Below are 23,335 nucleotides of genomic sequence, written 5' to 3' on the forward strand. Positions count from 1 at the left end.
ATATAACTAAGATCAATATGAAGAATACCGAATTACTGATGTTATTTCTGTTAGTTTTCTTTTCTCAAAATGTCATAAATTATGATAGTTAAAAGTTTTATTGCTAGTGCATGAATTCTTTCTAATTTGGGTAGGTGGCATTCAAATTACAACACTCCTAACGCTATATACTCTTTAATGATCTCTAATCTGAGTAGTTAAATAGGTCTATTTGAAATACAGAAGACTTGAATATGTTTTCAATATATGAACAACATAAAGCACATGTACACACTCTTTATAAGTGAGAGATTATTACTAGAGTGAATGAATTCACTAAAGAGCAATAAGCCACTGTGAGCATTTTTGTTCTTTGTGCAGTTCCATTATGACTTTCTGGCAAACAACATGCTCATGCTGTATTTATGCAAGTAAAGAATTTAATTAATGTACGCTGTCTTCAAGGTAGCATTTGTTTCTGTCTGGAATTGCATAACTAATAGTGGTATAAAATATTTTGTGGCATACTAAGAAATGTAAAGGGAATTTCTAATTGAATTACATTGAAATAAAAGTTTATCAAGATTTCTGCTTGTTTTAAATCTCAAATATGTGGTAAAAGAAGTTTAAAAATCAATGCATTTTTTTCAACTAAAATTCTTCCAAACATGAAAAGGAAACCTGGCATGAAAGATGTAGTACTTAGATGTAGCTAGAATTTTCCTGCCTGGCCCACTGTCAGGGCAAATCTCTCTCACCTGCCAGTCCCACAGCCGCTCAGACCCAACCAAGTAAACACAGAGACTTATATTGGTTACAAACTGTATGGCCGTGGCAGGCTTCTTGCTAACTGTCTTACAGCTTAAATTAATCCATTTCCATTAATCTATACCTTGCCACATGGCTTGTGGCTTACCAGCATCTTCACATGATGCTGCTTGTCCTGGTGGCAGCTGGCAGTGTCTCTCTGACTCAGCCTTCCACTTCCCAGCTTTATTCTCCTCCTTGTCCCGCCTACACATCCTGCCTAGCCAATAGCCAATCAGTGTTTTATTTATTGACTAATTAGCAACACATTTGACATACAGAACATCCCACAGCACTTAGATCTGTCTTTGAACCAATACATGAAATCATAAAATTTATCTAGAAACATAAAGGAAATAAAGAAGCTGGGGAGTGTTTTTCCCGCCCCCTGGAAAATCTGACATTTGGATGTAATGTCAGGGGGAAGACTCTACCATTGATGTCACAGGCTCATTGGCTGCGGAGCCAGATCGAGCACAAGCAAAAGAAGAGGGAAACTTGTATGAGCCGAACAATTTTCCCAAAGACCAAGCCGTTTGGTTGCCCATTGCCTGTGAGCATGTATGCATGGGAGTTCCTTTGGTTCGATTTAAGTTGTGTGGTAGTGAAGGGCGATCCTTTAAGTTTTTAATAAGATATTGTTAATTTACACTGTCACAACAATTAAGTTTGATAATTACATTAAGTGAAAGATATCCAAGGGTTGCAAGGCTGGATGGGAGAGCACATTACAGAAATGAATGATTCGGTTTCAAAAACAAATGATCATTCTCACAAGTCAGGATTTTGTTGTATCTCCTTGAATTATTGGCAATGGTGTTCCCAGAGAATGCCCCCAAAACTCTACAGGTTGCTGCCAATACTATTGGTTTCTCCCCATAACATGACAGTAAGACTCTGTTGCTGAAGACACCACATATTTATGGCTTAGAACATGGAGACATCTAGTACATACTCAAATGGAAGCTTCACCCCTGCTAGCCATTATTCATAGTTCTAGAATGTGCTATCAGTGTAATCATCAATTTCACCCCAGCTAATAGCCCTGCAAGCTATGATGACAACTTGCTTTCAAGATATGCTTCCTGGTGCAATAGCAGCACAAATGGTAGGGGAGCAACCAGTCAGTTTGGGTTTAGAGTTAACTAACACCTTGTCTTAGTCAGTGTTCTATTGCTATGAGCAGACCATGACCCAGGCAACTATTATAAGAGAAAGAATTTAACTGAGGCTTGATTACTGTTTCAGAGGTTTAGTCCCACCATTATCGTTATGGTGGGGACCATGGTGGCATGGTGCTGGAGAAGTAGCTGAGAGTTCTGCATCCAGATTCACAGTCAGCAGACAGAGACACTGGGCCTGGCTTGGGCTTTTGACAACTCAGAGCCCACCCCCAGTGGCACACTTCCTCCAACAAGGCCATACCTCCTATTCCTTCATGAGTAGTGCCACTTCCTAATGACAAAGCATTCAGATATATGAGCCTATAGGGTCCATTCCTATTCAAACCACCACAGGCCTACTCCATGAGACAGAACCCACACCTAGTACTGTTACTGAGGACAAGAACCTGGACTAGATAGGTCATGAGACCTACTACTGTGACTCTGGGAAATGAACATAGCAATAAAATGTAACCCAATAACATACCACTGTACACATAGATCAGTGCATCATTCAACCATCATCAGACTAGCTTCTTGCAGTAGAGGGTAATGATGGAAATGTCACAATGAAAACATAGAGAACGAAATCAGATAACATGCAGAAAGTAGAGACTCTGGACCACTTAGCCATAAATGGAATGTCTTTATCATACCCCTCTCCCCAAGGCTCAGGAATTTGTGAAGAAGAGGAGGTAGTAAGGTTATAAGAGCCAGTGGTGGTGGATAACATCTAGGGAGCAGTATTTTCTAGATATAACAGGGCTGATGAACATATGAACTCACAGATACTGTGTCAGCATACATAAGACTGTATAACAAGCTCAAGACAGACAAAATCCCATCGTGAATGGGGGGGGGGTGAGCACAAAGTCTTATTTCTAACCAAGAAGATATTCCCAAATGGTAACTCCTGGGAAAGGGCAACAAAGTTTTCTCTAATGGAATGACATTGAGTATATTAACCACACTACAGGGCAGACAGGCCCTATGCTTAGGATTAGTTGGCCAAGGCAATCTGATCCCAAGCTTTTTAGGTCTTTTTCTATAGTTTGATATTTTGTTTTTGTTTCAAGAGAGAGAATCTAAAATGGCATGGGGAGGGTTAGATCTAGGAGGAACTGGAGGACGGGAAAGAATATGATGCAAATAAACTGTATGAGATTCTCAATGAAGAAATTAAAAACAAATAATTAGATAAAATAAAACATTCAAAGCAGAGAAAGGACCATATTGTATCAACTAAAACCTCTGGCACGTATCTTTTAGGGTAATATTAGTATTATCCAGTGCAAAGCACCACAAAAATTTATGCACACAGCCTTAAAAATCCCACTCAGACCTAATAGAATGTGGTTCAAACATCTTGGGACTTAAAGATCATGACCAGACTATATTAAAGATTCTTACTCTGAGCAAGCAAGCTTCCTAGTTAGCAAACCACGGGTTTCTTTAGCTCTCTGAAAGAGGGAGTAACTTTCACCCTTCAGGGACTGTGAAGGGTGCTGTTTGAGGGTCCTATGATCACAGAAAGGTGGTGCTGAGAGAAGTCTGAGTGGTTCTTAGAACCATGGAAGGCAAGCCAGTAAAACAGTCAGGGGGAAGACTGAGAACGTAGCTGGGAAAACGGAAGCAGCCTCAATAAAATTCAGGAAGCTACACAGTGGAATTGGAGGGGTGCTCCTAAGTTCAGATTCTAAAACTGAAAACAGACAATAATTGTTCAGAGAGAGCCAGACTTCATTTACACAGGAATCAAAGAAAATAAACATTACAATTAGGAAAGCTACTTACATTCAAAATTACTTTTGCAAAACCCAGAAGGTATGTGGTGAGCAGCCTTGTGGGTTTTTTTTTTTTTAACCCTTTGCTTGGAAAATTTTCTATTCCACAATTTATAAAAAAGTCCCAGAAATTCTGATGGGATTTTTAACAAATCAGTTAGAGAGCACAAAAGTCCCTCTGGACTTTATCTGTGGCAACCATGAGAGGTGTGAGACCATTGTCAGCCAATCATAATGTTCTTGAATATTAACTATTACCAAACTTTGATAACAAACAAACAAAATACATCACATTAAGGAGCTTGTGAAAAATGCCCAATGCCAAAAACTCTGGATAAGCAAGCCTGGAGTAGGCAAGCATTAAAAATCTTAGCTAGTTCTTTTACTGTTGGTTCATGGAACCGAAACCAGAAATGTTACTTATAATGGTCTAATCAGTTGTGAAACAGAAGCCATTTTATTTGGAATCAATAAAAGAATAGCTAGAAGAACACATTTCTTCTTGTCCATCTTAAAGTTGTATACTGAAAGATATTTATCATTTGTGGCATAAGGGGTTGATTTTTTTGTGGTAATCAAGCCCTTTTCTCCAAGTGGCAGTTTTTAAATAATGAAACAGAAAGCAAGTATTATGCCCTCTGTTACAAAGCGGACTCACGAATACGTACCCGTGGAGGGCCTTAATGATCACCTGTTATATCTATTATTTTATAACTAAGAACAATAGCTAATACTACCTGACATAGTCTCCAGCCTAGAAGCTTTACAAATGAAGGGGTTTCCATACAAGGGAAGCCCATTGAGAGCCACATCAACAATCAAAATTTCTCCCAAATCAAGCTTCCTCATCTAGTATGCAAAGAACTCAGGTCTTACATCGTGGTGGGTTTTTCCTCATGTAAGGAAATGCTGAACATTTGGGTTGATGTCCTGCAAATTTGCCTACTCATAAGGAAGTAGGGTTGTAGAATTCATTTAGGAAACAGTTCACCACTTCAACATAATAAAGTCCCCTGGGACTATTTTTTCTCTGGGTACTGAAAGTATAAATAATAATACAAATTTGCTTTCTCTGGAAATATTCTCACATAATAAAATGAAGGACTCTTTTACCATTTCTATCATTGCATTCTAAGTTTCAGGTAATTGTTGCTTGTTATGAAGATGTTTGAAGGCAATTTCTTCTCTAGGTTGTTTTTCATTTTCTTCCCACATGCACACATTAAGAGTTAGGTTTAATCCTAGACTGCTGCTTTGATAGATTTCTCTTGTACTTCTCAGAATCCATCCGTTACCCAGTCCCACATAGACAGCACTGCTCCTCAGAACTCTTGCCTTCAGTTTTCATCTTCAATTCCACAGAACTCTCAAAGTTATTGATTATGCAAATGCAAAAAATTAACTCATCAAAAAATAGCATACATAAAATGGGAACTAGCCTAAGAAATCCGAAGAATACTGTTTTGACGGGAAGCTGTACCATTAACTGCTACAACTACTGTATTCCTGTTACAGCTTTTTCTGATGTATTTATCACCGAGTGAGAACAGTTTAATCTGTTCCATACAGAGAGAGCAGGAGGAACTCTGAGTGGCCTCAAAATACGATGTCCTTTGCCACAAACAACTGATCTAAATTTCCTGCAACTGGCAGCTCTAACTTTTCTTTTTTCTAAGAGGAAATAACCCTTCTCTAAAAGTCAAATTTGTTTCTAAAGCTGTGGTGCCTTTAACCACTTCTTTTTCCAGTTTTTCAGTTGACACCCTGTCATGACTTACGGTGGCTTGCATCAATCATTCTAAGTTCTTACAGAAAATATTTTGTGGTGGTTGACTATCACATGCTAGAAACTAAATGCCCTTTGTGGGTGACTGCACTGATACCTCTGATTTCTTGCCAAATCATTCAGAATGCCGCAAATCCATTAAATCTCTCCACGGGGAGGGAAAAAATTCCCGCATCCTAGAGAGAATTTATGAGTCCATTTCAATCACCACAAATGAAAGCCACCCTTAATATTCATTAGAGATTTTACGGTGGCAATATGCATTATCTATTCAGATGCCCCTCTGAAAGGCCAATCTCCCTTGAAACCCTGTGTGGCTCCCAGCCACTCTGTGGAAACAATGGCCTATGTCCAAGTGGAATGGGGGAAGCAAATGGATGACATTTCCTTATCCACTGGTAATGATTCCATTAAGCCATGATGGTGGCTATGAGCTCCTGAGTTTAAAAATCAAAGGGCAGAATTGGAATATACCGTCATGTCATTGTATCACTTCTCCGCTGTCATCTGTGACCATATGTCCTAAAGTGGATGGGGCTTTTTGGTTGACATCACAAAAGATGACTTTTAAAAGTGACATTTCCATCATTTAGAGAAATGCGTATTCTGGGGATATAGTCTGTGAGCCTGAGGATTTTCATTAATCTCTGTCTTTATTCAACCATTGTTCAAGTCCCCATCATCTTTCATCTGTTTGCCCCCCCACACACTGTTCTCACCATATGTAGCGAGCTTTTTAAAATGCAAACTTAATTACTTCCCTCCATGCCTTTAACAAGCAAATAAGAAACTAGCAAACAAAAGCTATCATCCCCACTTACGCAGCTCTCCACTGTTTTTAGAAGACAAACAATAAAGCTCAGGGCAGCTTGGAAGGTCCAGTATGGCCCCTTCCTCAGTCTTACTTTGTGCCTTGTCTTCTAAGAGGTTCCTTCCCCGTCCGTTCTGACCATTTTTCTCTCATTTTTAATTTGGGCTAATTAAGTTCAACTCATTAGATCTGAACTCAACTAACCATGTCATCAAAGTGTTTTCTGCTCCCTTGACTAGGTCAGATCTGCCCATTAAAGACCTTCATGGAGCCCCATAGAGACAATAGCTATTATCAAAGTTGCTCTTTCATTTTTGTGTGAATATTTTCTTTTTTGTCTCATTTAAATTGCAAGTCATTTAAAAAAAACTCAATATTTTCTCCTTATTTGGAACAATGTGAATATTCCAGTTGTTGAGCATAAGAATAAATAAGTTCTTGCTTTTGATGATTTTTACTTTATCTGAGAGTCCTTTTCGTGGATGACATGCAAGCTTGGCTTTGGGATGGGCTTGAGGTTAGCTGTAATAAGGGTATATTTCTAACCCAATTATTCATCAGTATGGTTGTATTTAATAGCAGGAAACCATGGAATGCATAAAGATTGTACACTGAATATTCATAAGGAATTTTAGAGTGAATTCAACTACTTGTTTTACAACTACCCAGGAAGGAAGGGGAACATGAATTTCTTTCCTTCATTTTTCATTCTCCTATGAAAAATACTGTTATGACCTGGAGTTATATCTTTACCCTGAAATAAAATATCATGAAATGTGTATGACATCAGGCTATGATAAAGTAGATGAGTTTTTTAAAGCTAAGTCGTTTTACATGTGTTACACATTGTTAACGCAGTGATAATTTGGGATGTCAGCGATGCACAATGGTGAGGCCAGCATGCTCCCCAGTCCTGTGTTCGGCCTGAATTCCCCAGAGACCCACAGGCATAAAGTCACTGGAATATTGGAAAGGCAAAAACAACCTTGTTTGATATTTACTGAACATTTAGGATGAGGTCACCCTGTCTTTATCTCCCATGAGAAAATTGGATAAACTATAGGAAAGAATAACTACCAAAAATCAGCATTGTGCATTCAAAGCAGCATTCTGGCCTGGGATGACAAGTTGCTGAGAAATGCGAATGGTGCCCCTATAATAGAGACTATTTTAGTCGTCTCTGTGGCTCACACCTAAGAAAATACCTGATCTCTCATAGATGTAATGTTCTTGCTCAGTTCTTTCAGTCAATATATAAGAAACAGAAACTGGGAGACATCAAGAAATTTACCAATTTCAGAAAAATGATCTGACAGGTGCACTTCAAGGCCAGACTCACTTGTCTTCATATATGGAGTTCACACTCTGTCCCTCAACACCATATTTATCCCCATATAATGCATAATTAAAGGAAATTTAATTATATTAAAGTTTAGACTAAAATTTGGGTTTATGTTTGTACCAGCTCTGTCACCAGAGCTATGGAAACTCAGCTAATTCACTCAATTTTATGTGGTTCAATTCTTCCATCTATAGAATGGCAATCAATTTGCCCAATTCATTAAACTAATATAAGACTGAGGAATGGCATATTGTTCCTTGAAGGTAGGAGCTCTATTTAGTAAGATCACACATACCCACACAGTCTTTGTGTATTTCATTTGTTTCATTTCATTACATACTGTAAGTTAGGAATGAACTTCTTTATTTAACTACACATTAGTAAAGTAAGGATGCTAACCGCATCTCAAAGATTGTAAAGCCACATTCTTTTCAGTAACCTTTAGGTTCTTAAAGGTTTTATCTTAAAATCCAGCTCTGCCACCAGTTACAATATTGTGTGAATTATTTAATGTCTTTGAGCTTCAAATTTCAATCATTGAAATCAGGAAAATAATCCCACCTCACTGATTCCTGACACAAATAAAGCATTCACAAAAGCCACCCAGTAAATGCTATGCATCTCTTGAGGCCAGGAATATCATTGTATCAGTTCCCACATGTGATCAGAACTAGAGTGTACAGACACAAATCATTCAAGGCGGCAGTAGTGTGTAAGCATGTGCACATGTGTGTGGTAGAAGATGGTGACACAGGAGGTATCCAGCTGAAATCCAGTACTTTACACTATGAAACTCCGACACTCTGTCCCCTTGTACAGTTTACTTTACCTTTTTTTATTTGTTTTGTTGTTCAGAGAATTGACTTCTTTGACACCTCTCTCTCTCTCTCTCTCTCTCTCTCTCTCTCTCTCTCTTTCTCTCTCTCTCTCTCTCTCTCTCTCTCTCTCTCTCTCTCTCTCATACACACACACACACACACACACACACACACACACACACACACACACGATTATTATTATTATGAAATATTTCTCTGAGAGACATGGCCCATCTTAGCTCCAAAGTGAAAATGTTGACAGTTGGTTTTGTGGTCAGGAAGTCTTAGGAGGAACATGAGTGAGGTGAATTCACATGCATGCTTGTTCTGTCTGACCTTGTTTGAGTTATAACTCGTGTTGTATCCAGAGAGCAAAAGGGAAGGGGGAAGACAGGACACCGGAAGTACAGTCTTTCAGGGAAATATAAAAATAAAACACGGCCGGGCGGTGATGGCGCACGCCTTTAATCCCAGCACTCGGGAGGCAGAGCCAGGCGGATCTCTGTGAGTTCGAGGCCAGCCTGGGCTACCAAGTGAGTTCCAGGAGAGGCGCAAAGCTACACAGAGAAACCCTGTCTCGAAAAACCAAAAAAATAAAAAATAAAAATAAAACTCTAAACCTAAAATAGCTTGTGAAAAACACACACACCTATGTGAATAAGGCCAATAGTCTTCATTGAAGGGGGAGGTGCAGCTTGGGAAGCACAGGAGGAAATCTTTAAGGCTCTTCTTCAGTATGTAGACTGCCTCCCTTTACATGCCACTATGTCACAAAATATGAGAGATGAAAAGAACTTGATAGCTCTTTCCTGTCCTCAGCATGAGCTAGAAGCTAAATAGAGATTCAGCAAACTGACCCTACTACGAGATCCTACTAAGGGATAAAGCTAAACTCAAACCAGTTCTGGTTGACAATTTCATTCCTTTGGATGGTAACACACACACACACACACACACACACACACACACACACACACACACACACAATTTAACTCTGTCCTTAGCCTGCTCAGGAACACTGAATTAGGAAATTTCCCTTCCACGGAAGGCAAATGGGCTCTGCACGCTATGCTGACTATACTCCTCATATGAAATGTTCAAGCGTTCATCCTTCTCTATTCCCAGACTTTGAAGTCCATCTTTGATGATCTGCTTTATGGTCCTGACCACAACAGAATGTTCATCTCTAACTAAGGAGCTGGAGTTTTCCAGGGGCTAATGAGCACAGTTGGGTCCACTTCAGATGGATGTTCATTGTCCTTATTCCATTTGAGGCAACAATGAAACTGATTTCAACATTCTTATGGAAGTCAAATTATAGTTACAGTTAATTATCATGAATACTATTCATGTCATTTTATGTTAACTTTAGAAAGATTTTGTTGTACGGATTATCAACTCAACTTTCTCCTTGTTTTGATGCAATTGGATAAGTAAACAAAACAAAATGGTGGTGATGGTGAGGGGGGTATCTTGTGCTGGTCCACACTGTCAACTTGACAGGATTTAGAGAAGCAAACTTCTCGGCATGTCTTCTAGGCTTGGTGGACTGAGGTGGAAGACCCACCCTTAAGTGGGTGGTAGTATTGCATGGAGTGAATGGAAAAGAGAAAACTAACCAAGGACCAGCATTCATCTCTCTGTTTTTCTGACTGGGACATAATAGACCAGCTGCCTCCAGCTCTTGTGTCCATGACTTGTCTGCCTTGATGAAGTGGACCCTCCAACTGTAAGCCACAATGAACCTTTCCTTCCTTAAGTGGCTTTCATCAGCCATTTTGTCACAGCAACAAGAAAACTGATACAAAACAGAAAGGTAACTCATTCTGGAAGAAAGTCTAGGTTTCTGTACCAGTTTTAGTGTTCCATCACAAATCTGTTTTTTTTTTTTTAACTAACATCCATGAGGATTTTGTGGTTGAGAAATGCCAAATTTCAACTCAAAATATTACATTGGCTTAAATGTCCTATTGTTAACTCTCAAAAGTCTAATTTAACAATATCTTTATTCATCTTGGACGTTGAGAATAAGACTTCACACAAGGCAATTACATTTTCTCGTTTCATCTTCTTTTCTTATTGTAAAAGATTTTTATTAGAAATGACAGTTAAACATTTTATACACATTTAGAAATTACTTTCTTCAAACTCACCTAAAGAGTTTCCCATAAACCTGACAATAGATACTGTTGAAATGCTTTGTATTTTAAGTGTTTCTTTCATAGACTTACTTTTTAAGAACATAAAATATGTTTGCATGTCTGGCTAGATCTTGTCCAGGGATTATACAAATAATGCAGGGTATTTGCAGCCCAGTGAACTTTTACATGAAGGAATGTACTTATTTGTTCTGTTTTAAATATTTCCTTTAAATGAGATAACATGGACTGCCCATTATGAATATGAAATAGTAGCTCATTCACCTACCATACCACCCACACACTCACATTCTCCTAACACCCCCGAGTTATACACTGAGCAGCTTTGGAGTTGTTTGACAAGAATTTGGTATATAAGGAAATAGTAAAATGGATGGATATGGTATCTTTTAAATATTTTTCTTGGGTAAGTGCTGATTCTCTCTCCATCAAGCATTATACTGACTATAATTAAAATTTTGTCATGTAGATTATTCATAATTAATGCTTTGTTCTTGCTCATTTAAATCTTTTAAAATTATTTTTAGAATATTTGTTTTGAGGTTCATTAATTTCAGTGCTGAGTGCAAGAAGTGTGGGTATCTTTTTGTATCACATTTTCTATTTTTTCCTTCAAAATTCTCAATCCATATTATCATTTACAATGCCTTTATTTTTGCAAGTTCTCCAAATATATCCACATCACACCATAATTCCAGCATAAACAAAGTTTACTGCTCTGCCAACAAATGATTTTTGATGCCTTAGAGTTGAAGCATGGCATGCTAAAGTGTGAGGAATTATTCACTGATGGTGTATACCCTGCTTTCCTCCAGACAGATGTGTGAGCTGTCTTCTTATCATATGTTAATATTAATTGAGTCAAAAACATTCCTTTCTGTGAGCCCACAGACAGCTTTGGTAAGGACCTGACATCACTAAGAAGAAGAAGAAAATTCTGTGAAGTTAAATTTGCCCTTTTAACTTCTCTCTCTACCACTCTGCATCCTTTGTGCATCCCCCTTATATACGGTTCCTTTCCATCATGATTTTTAATTGGTAGGGCATTCCTTGAATTCTTACCTATTTGCCTGGTAGTTTAAACGCTTAAAAAGCCATCAAATAAATAGCAATGAAAGGCAAAACTGAGGAAGTAGCCCATATACGAAAAATTAGGAGAGATACCACACACCTTTGTGTGATGCCCACAGGGGCCTGATAAGGGCATATTTGATGAATCAGTTTATCCCTAGCCCTATAGATTTCAGTCCCATTAGATGTGCACTTCAGGATTGTTAGTCAAGTGGAATCATTCACTTAAAATGGTTGTATTAGATTTCTTGTCACTGATAAACAGAGGCGACAGAAATAACTCAAGGGGGAAGACCTTGTTCTGTGCATGGCTTCAGAGGTAGTCCACAGAGCCTGGGAGGGTGTGGTGGAGCAGTGCACTACACACCTTAGCAGCTGGAAAAGAGTCAAGCCACAACATAAGGGAGTACCCTACTCCATCCAGGCATCGTCTTCCACGATTCTGTCATGTCTGAGTAGTGTAATAAAAGTTTGAATCCACCAATGCATAAATTATTGGTTACTTACGTAAGAATTCTCATGATCTGATTATCTCTGAAACTGCTCTCCCAGACACACCCAGAGGTGTGTTTTACGTATCTCAAGCCTATCAAACGGACCAGATTAAAATGTCGGATAAATTAATCAGGCAATAATGTGACCTGTTGGTTGGAGGGTCAGGTAACGATCAATGATATTGGAAAGGATTCCCAGAATTACAGAACAAAGAAATGAAGAGGATGACAAATCACTTCGGGTTGTTCCGTGGGAAACTCTGCACATTCTCAAGAGTCCACTCAACTGCTAAAGGGTTAGAGAGAAACTGGTTTACCTAGTACACCATCCTTCTCATTGACCACTGGTTTTCTTTGGCAGTCTGTACATTTGTATACCACGTTAAAAGAAGGACTGTGTATTCCAAGAATACTATTACAAAATGATTTCAATCCATTGTTTCCCATTGCAACTAGGAGACAAATAGTAGTTAGTTTTGTTCTTTTTGTTGTTGTTGTTGTTGTTGTTGTTGTTGTTGTTGTTGTTGTTGGATAGCTTTAGCATAGATTCTGTTCTTCACACTGAAATAGCTTCATTAAAAATATTTCCATTATTCATACTTCTGTTTGTTATATTATTTGGGTGAGCTGACTTTCTCATCCTCGGATACCTTCACACAGTGCTTTGTTTATTCTCCTAGCATCAAATACTCTGTCAAAACCTTACCTGTTTGACTTTTGTTGAGTTATTAGTCACTCTTATTTTCAGTTCTCTGCCCTTATTGATTTGGATTCTTTATGACTTCTCACTGTGCTTTAGATTCTTTCTGGCTTCTGAACTCCTTCTTCCTCAAAGATCATTTCTTGCTATCACTTTCAAATCATATTGCATTGTTTCTATAAAAATAAACTTCAAAATATTTTAGGTAGGTGTTCTAGTTTGCTTTCTGTTGTGATAAACACCATGAACGAAAGCACTGTGATGGGAGGAAAATGTTTATTTGACTTATGTTTCTAGGTAATAGTCCATCATTGAGGGAAGAATGAAACTGAAGCAGAGACCATGGAGAAATGCAGCTTACTTCCTTGCTCTTTGGTTCATATGTAGCTGGCTCTCCTGATAGTGCCACCCACAGTAGGTTGAAAACTCCTCTCTCAATCATCGACTAAGAGAATCTCTCACTGACATGGCCATAGACCATTCTGATGAGGCAATTCTTCAACTTTGGTTCCTTCATCCTAGAAGACACTAAACTGTGCCAAGCTGTAAAGACAGAACTGTATACAGCTCACTTTTTTAAATCTAAATCCCTTCTATTTCTTTTTTAAATTACCTTTATTTATGTGTGTATATGTGTGTTGTGCTCTCTCTCTCTCTCTCTCTCTCTCTCTCTCTCTCTCTCTCTCTCTCTCTCTCTGTGTGTGTGTGTGTGTGTGTGTGTGTGTGTGTGTGTGTGTGTGTGTGTGTGTGTGTGCATGGACATGCCACAGTGTTTATGGGGAAGGCAGAGGACAGCTTGTGAGAATAAGTTTTCATCTTCCTTCTTATGGGTTTCAAGAACTCAACTCCGGTAGTCAGGCTTCGTTCTAAGTGCTTTTACCTGTTAACTCATCTTGCTGACGCACTTTTATTTCTTAATATGATAAAAATATTTTATCTATTCTTTGTATCAATCTGAAAAATGTCACATAGATTACCAAACTTATGTTTGCTCTTCTAATAATATTCTACTACAGATAGGTCTCACCTTTTTGGTAAAACACAAACGCTTTGCTTTCTTACCCATAGTCACTTTGGAGCCCATAGCTCATGTTCCCTCACTTCCCTCTTAGATGTTCCAAGCTCTTAGTGTTCAAAGTACCATAAGTATCCTTCAGTCTCTCTTAGGAATTGACTCGAAACACTTGGCTTCAAGCATCATTTTGGATTGCCTGCATCATTATCTTTTTTCATATGCATCTAAAAATCCCTTTTCAAAAGCACTCATCTCAGAAAAGATGTTAGAAAAGAGGGACATTAGCGTTTTTTCCATTGGATGTTTCTCTTGCAGAGTGTATGCTTTTATAAATCTAAGCACGTATCCTTTACCCATTTCGGCGTGTATCAATTCCATAGTCACTTATCTTTTCCCACTCTTTGGGCCCTTCAAACCTTGCAACTGAACTGTCTGTTAGACATCTCTGTGTCTCATTCACCTGTTGACTTCTGGGAAGGACCCTTCACAAACAATGCATTTCCATGTCTGATTCTGTTTGCTCATATTCACAACCAAATAAAACTAACACATTTCACTTAGTCATCTCAGGAATCCTGTTTAGGAGATATTGACAACTTTCCCATGCAAATGGCTACTTTGGATATGCAGATTCATTAAGGAGCAATGGCCCTAGTAGGGACTGCCACTTCTGTATATACTTGGAGTTAGTGAATTAAAGGGGAAGTTCACTCAGGTTCACTCTCATGTTCATGTCTGTGCAAGGCTGGCTCTTTAGAGCCAGCCTTGAAAACCTAAGCCTAAAAGGGACTTCATAGGGTCAAATTGGAGTGGGTCTATGTTAGATCTGCGCTGCGGAACTCAGACCCAGCTCCACCATGTCTGAGCATGCTGGTGCACTTAAAAAAATCTAGTCATACTTTTACCCTAAAATTTCAGAAGTGTCACTTCTGACTCCTGTTGTTAATAGTAACACTCATTTCAGGAGTACATCTTTTCCTTTAATTCTCTCTGCCTTCCCATTTTGTAGAATGAAAGTTAAATAACCCAAATAATAACTCTGCAATCACTACAGAAAAAAATACCAGCTCTGCTAAAATGAAGCAGCATAGTTGTCACTTGTTATCATTATGGTATATAGGTGTAGAATATAAAAATAATAATTTGCACTCATCTCACTTCTTTCACTCCAGTGTCTCAAGTCCCTGAGTGTAAGTGGTCTCATTAAGTTTACCAAACCAATTTAACTCTAGCATAATCTTGACTCATTCTCCAAACCCACTGAGGCCATCCTGTCGTGAATGCTTAACGTTACCATTTAAAATTCCAAGTATTCAGCAGATATGTTTAACCTTCTGGCAGATAAACTCAGCCACTCAGTTATGTACTAAATCACGTAAGACCCTCTAAATAAGAAGGAGACAATGATACCCCTGTGCTTATCTACCACAAGCACTCTTATGTACCAAACCCTAAATTCACGAATAGCTGGATTCATTAGAAAAACTTTGGTTGTATGGACAGAACAGCAAGAAGAATTGCTGTTATCAAGATATTTAGAAACAAGGCATGGGAAGATACTTCATAGCTTAAAGCATTGACTGCTCTGCCAGAGGACACCGGTTTGCTTCCTCCGCCACATGGTGGCTTATAGCCCTCTGTAATGCCAATCCTTGGGGACCTGACACCGTTTCCTAAAACACTCACATATATAAAATAAATAGATAATTTAGAAATTTTCTAAGAAAGTAAAATTAGAAACAAAGTCCATTGGTTTTTAAAACTATGTTCATTTTAAGCAGCATATGTTGCTCTTACATTTATTTCATTCTATTCTAGGGATGATGGACTTACAAATTACTTACAGGAAGTAAAGAAATGCTTAACAAATACTGTATTTGGTAGAATAAGGAAACCTCTATGAAGTCAATACACGTTTTTAACTCTCTAACCTAGTGCCCAATTTTGTAATGCCACATAGTAGGTATTAATATGTGTCTGATGGATAAATAACAAAGCAGTATGGTAATGACCTAGGAGTCGATCTGGCATGGCCCAACAAGGCTTTCTAAAGGACAAAGAATTTAATGTGAGTTCTTCGGCTAGAGAAATGACTCTAAAAGAAAGTGGCATGCCAATGGCACACCAGGAAGAGACCATCACACAGACACAAAGACACAGAGGCAGGAAAGCACAAGGCAGCTTTTAGAAATATCAAATTGTCACTTTGGCAGTTCAGCACAGGAAAACTGTAAAGGACAGTAATTAGATGAGCCTGAAAAAATTAGATTGAAGCCAGGCTGCTGAATCTAGAGATCCCTGTGTTAGGGGGTGCAGATTTTCTTCTTGAAGAAATCTCTGGGCATTTCAGTTTAGTATGCCATATATCAGCTTTGTCATTTGCTAAAGAATCAACATCTTTGATCTTGCTTCTGAAGCTATCAATGTCTTCAAAAGCTGGTTCGAATTTATTATATTGACAGCTACTCTTGAAGAAGCTGCTGAAGAGATGTCTGCCAAGTCTAGCTGCCCCAGAAAAGAATGACAGCAAAAGGATGAGATCCACCCTAAAGGTGATCATTGTGAGGTAGTGTCCCTCATTTCATTCCTATCACTCCTTACAGTGTTACCACACCAATGAGACACATCATGGTACTTTAATTGTAGGTGACCTTAGTGTTAATCCTTGAAGATATTTTTAATATTTATGTTTATATTTAATTTGGTGTGTGCATGGGTGTCTGTGTGTGAGTATGTGCATGGGAGTGTGGGTATCCGGGGAGGCCAGTAAGCATCAGTTTCTCTGGAGCTGGAGTTACAAGCAATTATAATCTACCAAACGTGTTTTCTGGGAAGTAAACTTGCGTCTTAGTCCAGAACAGTATGAGCTCTTAATTTCTGGGCCGTCTCTTCAGCCTCATTCTTTAGAGATTTAATGAGCAAATCTTAGCACATGGGAAGAATTTCATAAAAAATGGAAATTTTCAGAGACCCTTAGTGCACTATAAAATACAGCTCCTATCTAATGACAGATTAATCTTTAGAGAAAAATGGCATAGAACAGACTTCCTAGATACACACAGATGCCCCATTAATCCCACATGAATACACAAAATCAACTCAAGGGAAATTAAGGTATAATCCACACCTAAGGAAGGAACTTAGAACCACGCTAACAAGACCAGACACCCTTAAGTCCTAGAGGATTTATGGTATTTAATTTTGTCTTCTCAGATACCTTGTGAATTCAATATTACTATGCTCATTTGACAGTCAAAAAATTAAGATAAAATGGCTTGAGTAATTTGTCTAAACTGAAAAGTAGCAGAGCTAGAAACCAAATCAAATTTGTCTGTTTATAAAGTCTTCCTTTGCGATATTCCTTCTCAAATATTCTTTATAAATTCTTTCTCAAATATAAATTCTATAGTAATCTTTATCAATTCTTTCTCAAATATTCCATAATCCTAGAGTGTAACTTAGTGTACAGGAAACACAATAAAACATTAATTAAAAATATCTTCTCCAGTATATGACCACATGAATTCCTGATCATGGCCTCATATCCCTTTAGCTTTTTCGCTTCACATTTTTCCAAACATTTCTACGCTGCAGGTTCCATATTTACGCAACAATAGGGAGAGGTTAGTAGCAGAATATTATAGTAAGCCCTTACCTTTATCTAGTTATTGTGTGATTGAGACGATTTAATTCATGTGAAAGGCTCTTGAGAATGACAGAAAAAAAAAATCCTCCTTAATGGTGGCTACTATTGAGCAGTGAAACCTCATCAAAACAGCAGTGTTTAGACAACACAAAGAACATTTCCTTGACCCTGATCAGTAGCTGAAATCCACATTCACCTAAAGAGAAGCTTCTGCGAAATCCCGTGCTGTAGTATACTCACCCACCAAAGAATAGATACAGCATTAGCAAATGGTAAAAGCCACGGGCACGTATCTGCTCTTTGGAAAGTCAACCCCAGCTCTGGTGATTTTCCTGATTATGATTAACATGGCTAATCAACACCCTTGTTATCTCTTTCCCCACACTGGTACAAAGCTTCAGATTAAGAAGATGGACTTATTATGCTTTTAAAGAAAACTTACCCATGTATTCGAGAGATCCATATCTGTGTAAGAAGACTTGAGACGCAGTTGGTGACCGCAGGAGCAACAGCCGCCCCAGTGGCCTCCTTGGGCAATTGGAAAATCAACACCTGACCAGGTTGGGTTTTCTGGAAACGGTTTCCAGGTCTTCCACAGTGTAACTCCAGCTTCATAAGGAGACACTGTGTCTTCCAGGATGTGCCCATTTGAAGCGCTGGGTCTATCCCCGGGTGCAGAAGGAGACTCCAGTCCAGCATCCAGTTCTTCCCATTTCCTCATGTACATGTTAACATCTTTCTTCTCTTGGGATTTGGTTAATTTCACACAGGATAGCATTGTGTCATCACCACCTGATGATGAAAGAACATGAGTTAAAACTCAAGACTAAGCCGGGCGGTGGTGGCGCACGCCTTTAATCCCAGCACTCGGGAGGCAGAGGTAGGCGGATCTCTGTGAGTTCGAGGCCAGCCTGGTCTCCAAAGCGAGTTCCAGGAAAGGCGCAAAGCTACACAGAGAAACCCTGTCTCGAAAAACCAAAAAAAAAAAAAAAAAAAAAAAAAAAAAAAAAAAAAAAAAAAAAAAACTCAAGACTAATGATTCATTACATGTAGAAAGTGTATGTACTGTGCTTTCTGTTTAATAGACGTGGATGAACAGCATGGGATAAGACAGGAGATTGTTAAATTTCACAAAGCAATTTATAATCATCTGATTCTTTTAAAAAATAAGTACTTTTGGTGTGCAAAGTTGTTTTATGAAAGTCACATTTTCCTCAAACTGTTTGAAATGGTATCTGTTGATTAACATTAATAAGATTTAAATGAATAGTCCTATATGCAAAGGGCATATTGAAAGACACTTGAGGAAAAACTACAAATTAAAAAACATATCCACATTCTATAAGCATAACTTGGAGTGTTTCTAGTCATAAATATTTTAAAATCTGAAGCCATATGTATAAAAAATCATCACTAAGAAAAAAATCAAATCATTTGCCTCACTTAAAGAACTGAAATCCCAGTAGATGGTACTGAAATAATATTTTGCATTTAGATTTTTCTATTTTAATATTTTTCTTCATCGATATTTTTGCATGAGATATATCTCACTGAAATATTTTGCAGTATCAACAAAAACATGGAGGAAAGCAGAAAAAGGAAGCACCTCTTCAGTATTATGAAGTGCATTAGTAAGATTTCTATGTGGAAAGGTGGCAATGAGCTTGACGAAATAACCCTTGTCCTCAGGGGATTGTTCCCAAGACCTTGTTGATCCAACTGTGGGTAGTGTGCAAGCTTATATAGATTATAATTGATTAAGTTTAATTTATGAAGTAGACACAGACACTCACAATATTAATGCAATATGCAGTTAAAATAATATGCTGCATTAAAAGTTACATGAATGTTTTCTCTCTCTCTTTCTCTCTCTCTCTCTCTTATGGTACACATAGCCTATAAAGAATATATACTGTAGAAAGGAGTGATTTGTGTCACTGAATAGAAGGACCAGGGCATCGTCAGACATCAGCATTTATAAATTGTTTATTTCTGAGACTTTCCATTAATATTTTCTGCCATGAGTTAATTATGGCCAATTTAAACTGTGGAAAACAAAAGTGCATATGAAGAGGGGCTACTGTCATATATGAAATAATTACAAATACAAAAATGTGAATAACTCGAGGATAATTGCTCTATATTTGAATCTCAACTAGTGCAAGCAAAAATATGGTGTACAGAGTTTTATAAATAAAAAATGACATATCAGCATTGCATGACACAGGCATAGCACCTTTCTCCACTCACATAAGAAAATTTACAAATACTGTCTTCTACGTCCTGGAAATGGAAACAGAGGACATCATTAACCCTTATTGTTCCTCTGAACTTCATCCACCTCACTCTCACCTGATTGGTTATGAGGAAGCGATGGGGTGAAATTCAGAAATTGCGGTTAGGATTTCTGTTTTCAAATAACAATAAAGAAGAGCTCGAAGGTCAATAATTCCGTTAAGACTTTATCGAAGCAGATTTCCCTAATATAAGAGTGGCCAATCCAGACTGCAACCCACAGCTCCAGAGAGGCTAGCTACAGGGAAAGACCCTAGGAGGGACACATGGATGACCCTGCAAAGGAGAAGTGGATGAGATCTACATTAACAGACTCGGTGTGTCGGGGGGAGGGGAGGGGGGGGCAGAGGGCAAGGAGTGGGGGATGAGAACATAGGGAAATGAGAGGGTCAAGATGGAACAGGGACAAAGTGGGAGGGCAGGGAGGGAGATACCATGATAGATGAGAACATCATGGGAACAGGAAGAGGCAGGGTTCTGGGGAGGCTCTCAGGAATTTACAAGGTTGACCCCACCTTGGTCTGCTGGCAGTGGTCCAGAGGGTGCCTGGACTAGTCTAATCTGGTGACTGGTTTATCAAAAAACGTAGCTGTCATCATAGAGCTTTTGTCTAGTAACTGATGGAGGCAGATGCAGAGATCCACAGCCAGGTACCAGGTTGAGCTCTGGGAATCCAACTGATGAGAGAGAAAGGATTCTGCAGGTGGGGGACATCCAGATCATGATGGGAAAATGTGCAGAGATGACCGGCCACACTAGTGGAAGCCCATGAACTGGCTGTGGAACCCCCATGGGACTGGACTAGGCCCTCTGGATATAGAAGATGGTTGTTTGGCTAGAACTATTTGGGGAGCATCCAGACAGAGGGATCGGGATCTGTCCCTGGTGCATGGGCAGGCTTCTGGAATCTGGTGCCTGTGGTGTGGCGCCTTGCGCAGCTATGGTGCAGTGGGAAGGGGCCTGGACCTGCCTAGGCTCAGTGTGCCGGGCTCTGCTGACTCTCCCCATGGGAGACCTTGATTTGGGGGATGTGGGGATGTGGGGATGTGGGGATGTGGGGATGTGGGGATGTGGGGATGTGGGGATGTGGGGTGGCTTGGGAGAGAAGGCTGGGGATTGGGAGGAGGGAAGACGGGGGGAATCTGTGGGTGGTATGTGGAGTGAGTAGAAAATTTCTTAATAAAGAAAAATGAAAAAAAAAAAAGAGTGGCCAGTCCTTCTTCAGAGACATTGGACCATTTGCTGAGCTTACTCACGGGGCTCTATTAACACCGGCTTCATCTCTTTCAGGCTCTGCACTCTGGCTTTTTTGATCCACAGCCATTTCTGCAGTCGTTTTAATGTCCTCGTTGATCCCACTGGGTCACCACCTGATTTGATGGCCTAGCACAAACACAGCCCAAGATAAAGTCAAATTATTCTTCATAAAAGATTAAATATAAAATATGCCAAGATCATAAATGTGAGGAAATTAATAATGTGGTCTTAAAACCTGAAGCCTGGACAATTTAAGCAATAGCTCGAAAGCACACCATGTGTTGGGGAGTTCAAAATTATAAAATGTCTTATATCTAGTTAGCTAAAGCAGAGGAGTTTTAGCAATCTATTTTTTTACCTCAAAATTCAAGAAAATGGGATGAGCACAGAACAATCTAGAAATGCCTCACTCTTGCCCAGTATGAGATGGTAGAAAAGACGAGGTCCTTCACAGCCAAAGATCAGGCTTGACATTGCTTCTAGCAAGCATTGGAAGAAACAGATAGAAGACATGGAAAGAGGGCACTATAGGGAGGCAAGAAAAACGCAAAGTTCCTTTGTTTTCCTTCTAGACATTACTGTAGAGCTGACTTAGATAATGCCTGCAATTCTGACACAAAAATGACTGAGACAGGTGAATCTCGGAGAGTTTGGGGGCATCCTGGTCCACATAGAGTTCCAGGCTAGCCCGGGAGAAATAGTGAGTCCCTCTCTCAAACATTAACTAATTCATTAATTAATTAATCTCTGGGGAAACTGCATTTGATTTCACGTATGAAATAGTTTTCAAAAATATGTTACATTAAAAGGCCCTTGGTTTCTAAAAGGTACACACTGAATGATAAAAATCTAGTTACACCACACCACATTATGTTCTAATAAATCAGCATCGCTTATTATGTCAAAATAAGGATAAAAGGAATTAGCATGGTATGAATGAGGTCTTTTTTTAAAAAAGTGGTGTTTATTTATTTTGTGTACGTGGGGGACAGAGTCATGCCCTGTCACAGAGCACCCCCATGGTGGTCAGAGGACAAGTTGCAAGAATGAGTTCTCTCCTTGCACCATGTGTGTCTCGCAGATTAAACTCAAGTGGTCGGGCCTGGGGGCAAGTTCTTGACCTGCTGAGCCATCTTACCTGCTCTGAACTAATGACTTTGGGAGTTTCTTTGGAAAACAAAAATTAGTAATTGCCATTAGCTCAATGTCACTGAATTTTTATTCATTTTATCCATTACATTTTAAGGATATTCTTCTTCTTAGGGCTTTTAAAGAGTTTGGAGTTTAATATTTTGTGTCCTGAGTTTCATATTAATTTGTATTTTGTTATATTTACATATGTGAGGATAGATTTAGATAAAGATAGATAATAGATAGACAGATAGATAGTAGATAGATAGATAGATAGATAGATAGATAGATAGATAGTAGATAGATAGATAGATAGATAGATAGATAGATAGATAGATAGATAGATGGATAGGTAGGTAAGTAGATGAGAGAGAGAGAGATGGATAGGTAGGTAAGTAGATGAGAGAGAGAGAGATGGATAGGTAGGTAAATAGATGAGAGAGAGAGAGAGAGAGAGAGAGAGAGAGAGAGAGAGAGAGAGATGTTAGATTTATTTTCTGGACAGAATAATACTTTGCCCTCTGTTTTCATCTCCTTTTGATTGATCAGCTGACCCATGGCATCTAAGTAGATGTTGCATTTTCTGAGCAGTGACTCATTTGCTTCCTCATTACTATGTGACTGTGGCATATCAGAAGATGCTTCCCATTCCTTCAAAAGGCACTATATGCTCATATGCTTGAAGAAGTATTCGAAAGTAAAGGCTGTCAGGCAGACAAGCATTTCCAATATTTATAATCAGATTTTATTTTGCTCTTTAAGAATGACTTTGAACAACCGATAGGAACCTCATGTCCCGTCTGTGTATAATAGCACCTAAGGAAGAAATGTGACATTTTGTCAGTGCAAGCCATACTGCTTACATTAAATAAATGGGAAAATATTGAAATAGCTTTAATCTTTCAGAGAGTGCTATGATGCGATATTCTTAGATATGCAAAATCCTTCCTCTCTTTCCAAAGGTCATGTTTGGTTCAACACAATTTCCATTGCTATTTATTTTGGGTATTATTTTCTCAGTATTCCTTGCCAGTGCTTTCTGAGTTACTCTGCTTTATAGACTCTTACAACTCGAAA

At 38.8% G+C, this 23,335-nt stretch overlaps 1 protein-coding gene and 1 long non-coding RNA gene across 2 annotated transcripts in view; one reads left to right on the forward strand and one right to left on the reverse strand.

Moving 5' to 3' along the window:
• LOC128112172 (uncharacterized) overlaps positions 1-18,129 on the forward strand; it is a 168,060-nt gene extending 149,931 nt beyond the window's left edge. Inside the window, exons 3-4 of the long non-coding RNA XR_008218867.1 lie at positions 16,392-16,495; positions 17,971-18,129. This is a non-coding gene — a long non-coding RNA (uncharacterized LOC128112172). The remainder of the gene's footprint in view (positions 1-16,391; positions 16,496-17,970) is intronic.
• Samsn1 (SAM domain, SH3 domain and nuclear localization signals 1) overlaps positions 1-22,970 on the reverse strand; it is a 90,056-nt gene extending 67,086 nt beyond the window's left edge. The window contains exons 1-2 of the mRNA XM_052741012.1: positions 21,127-22,970; positions 18,018-18,367 (exon numbers count right to left, since the gene is read on the reverse strand). Coding sequence (XP_052596972.1) covers positions 18,018-18,367; positions 21,127-21,151 — 375 coding nt within the window. The 5' untranslated portion in view covers positions 21,152-22,970. The remainder of the gene's footprint in view (positions 1-18,017; positions 18,368-21,126) is intronic.
• Between the last annotated feature and the right edge of the window lie 365 nt (positions 22,971-23,335).

Source organism: Peromyscus californicus, unplaced genomic scaffold (assembly GCF_007827085.1).
Source record: "Peromyscus californicus insignis strain IS unplaced genomic scaffold, ASM782708v3 Scaffold_16__1_contigs__length_79575227, whole genome shotgun sequence".
Lineage (NCBI taxonomy): Eukaryota > Metazoa > Chordata > Mammalia > Rodentia > Cricetidae > Peromyscus > Peromyscus californicus.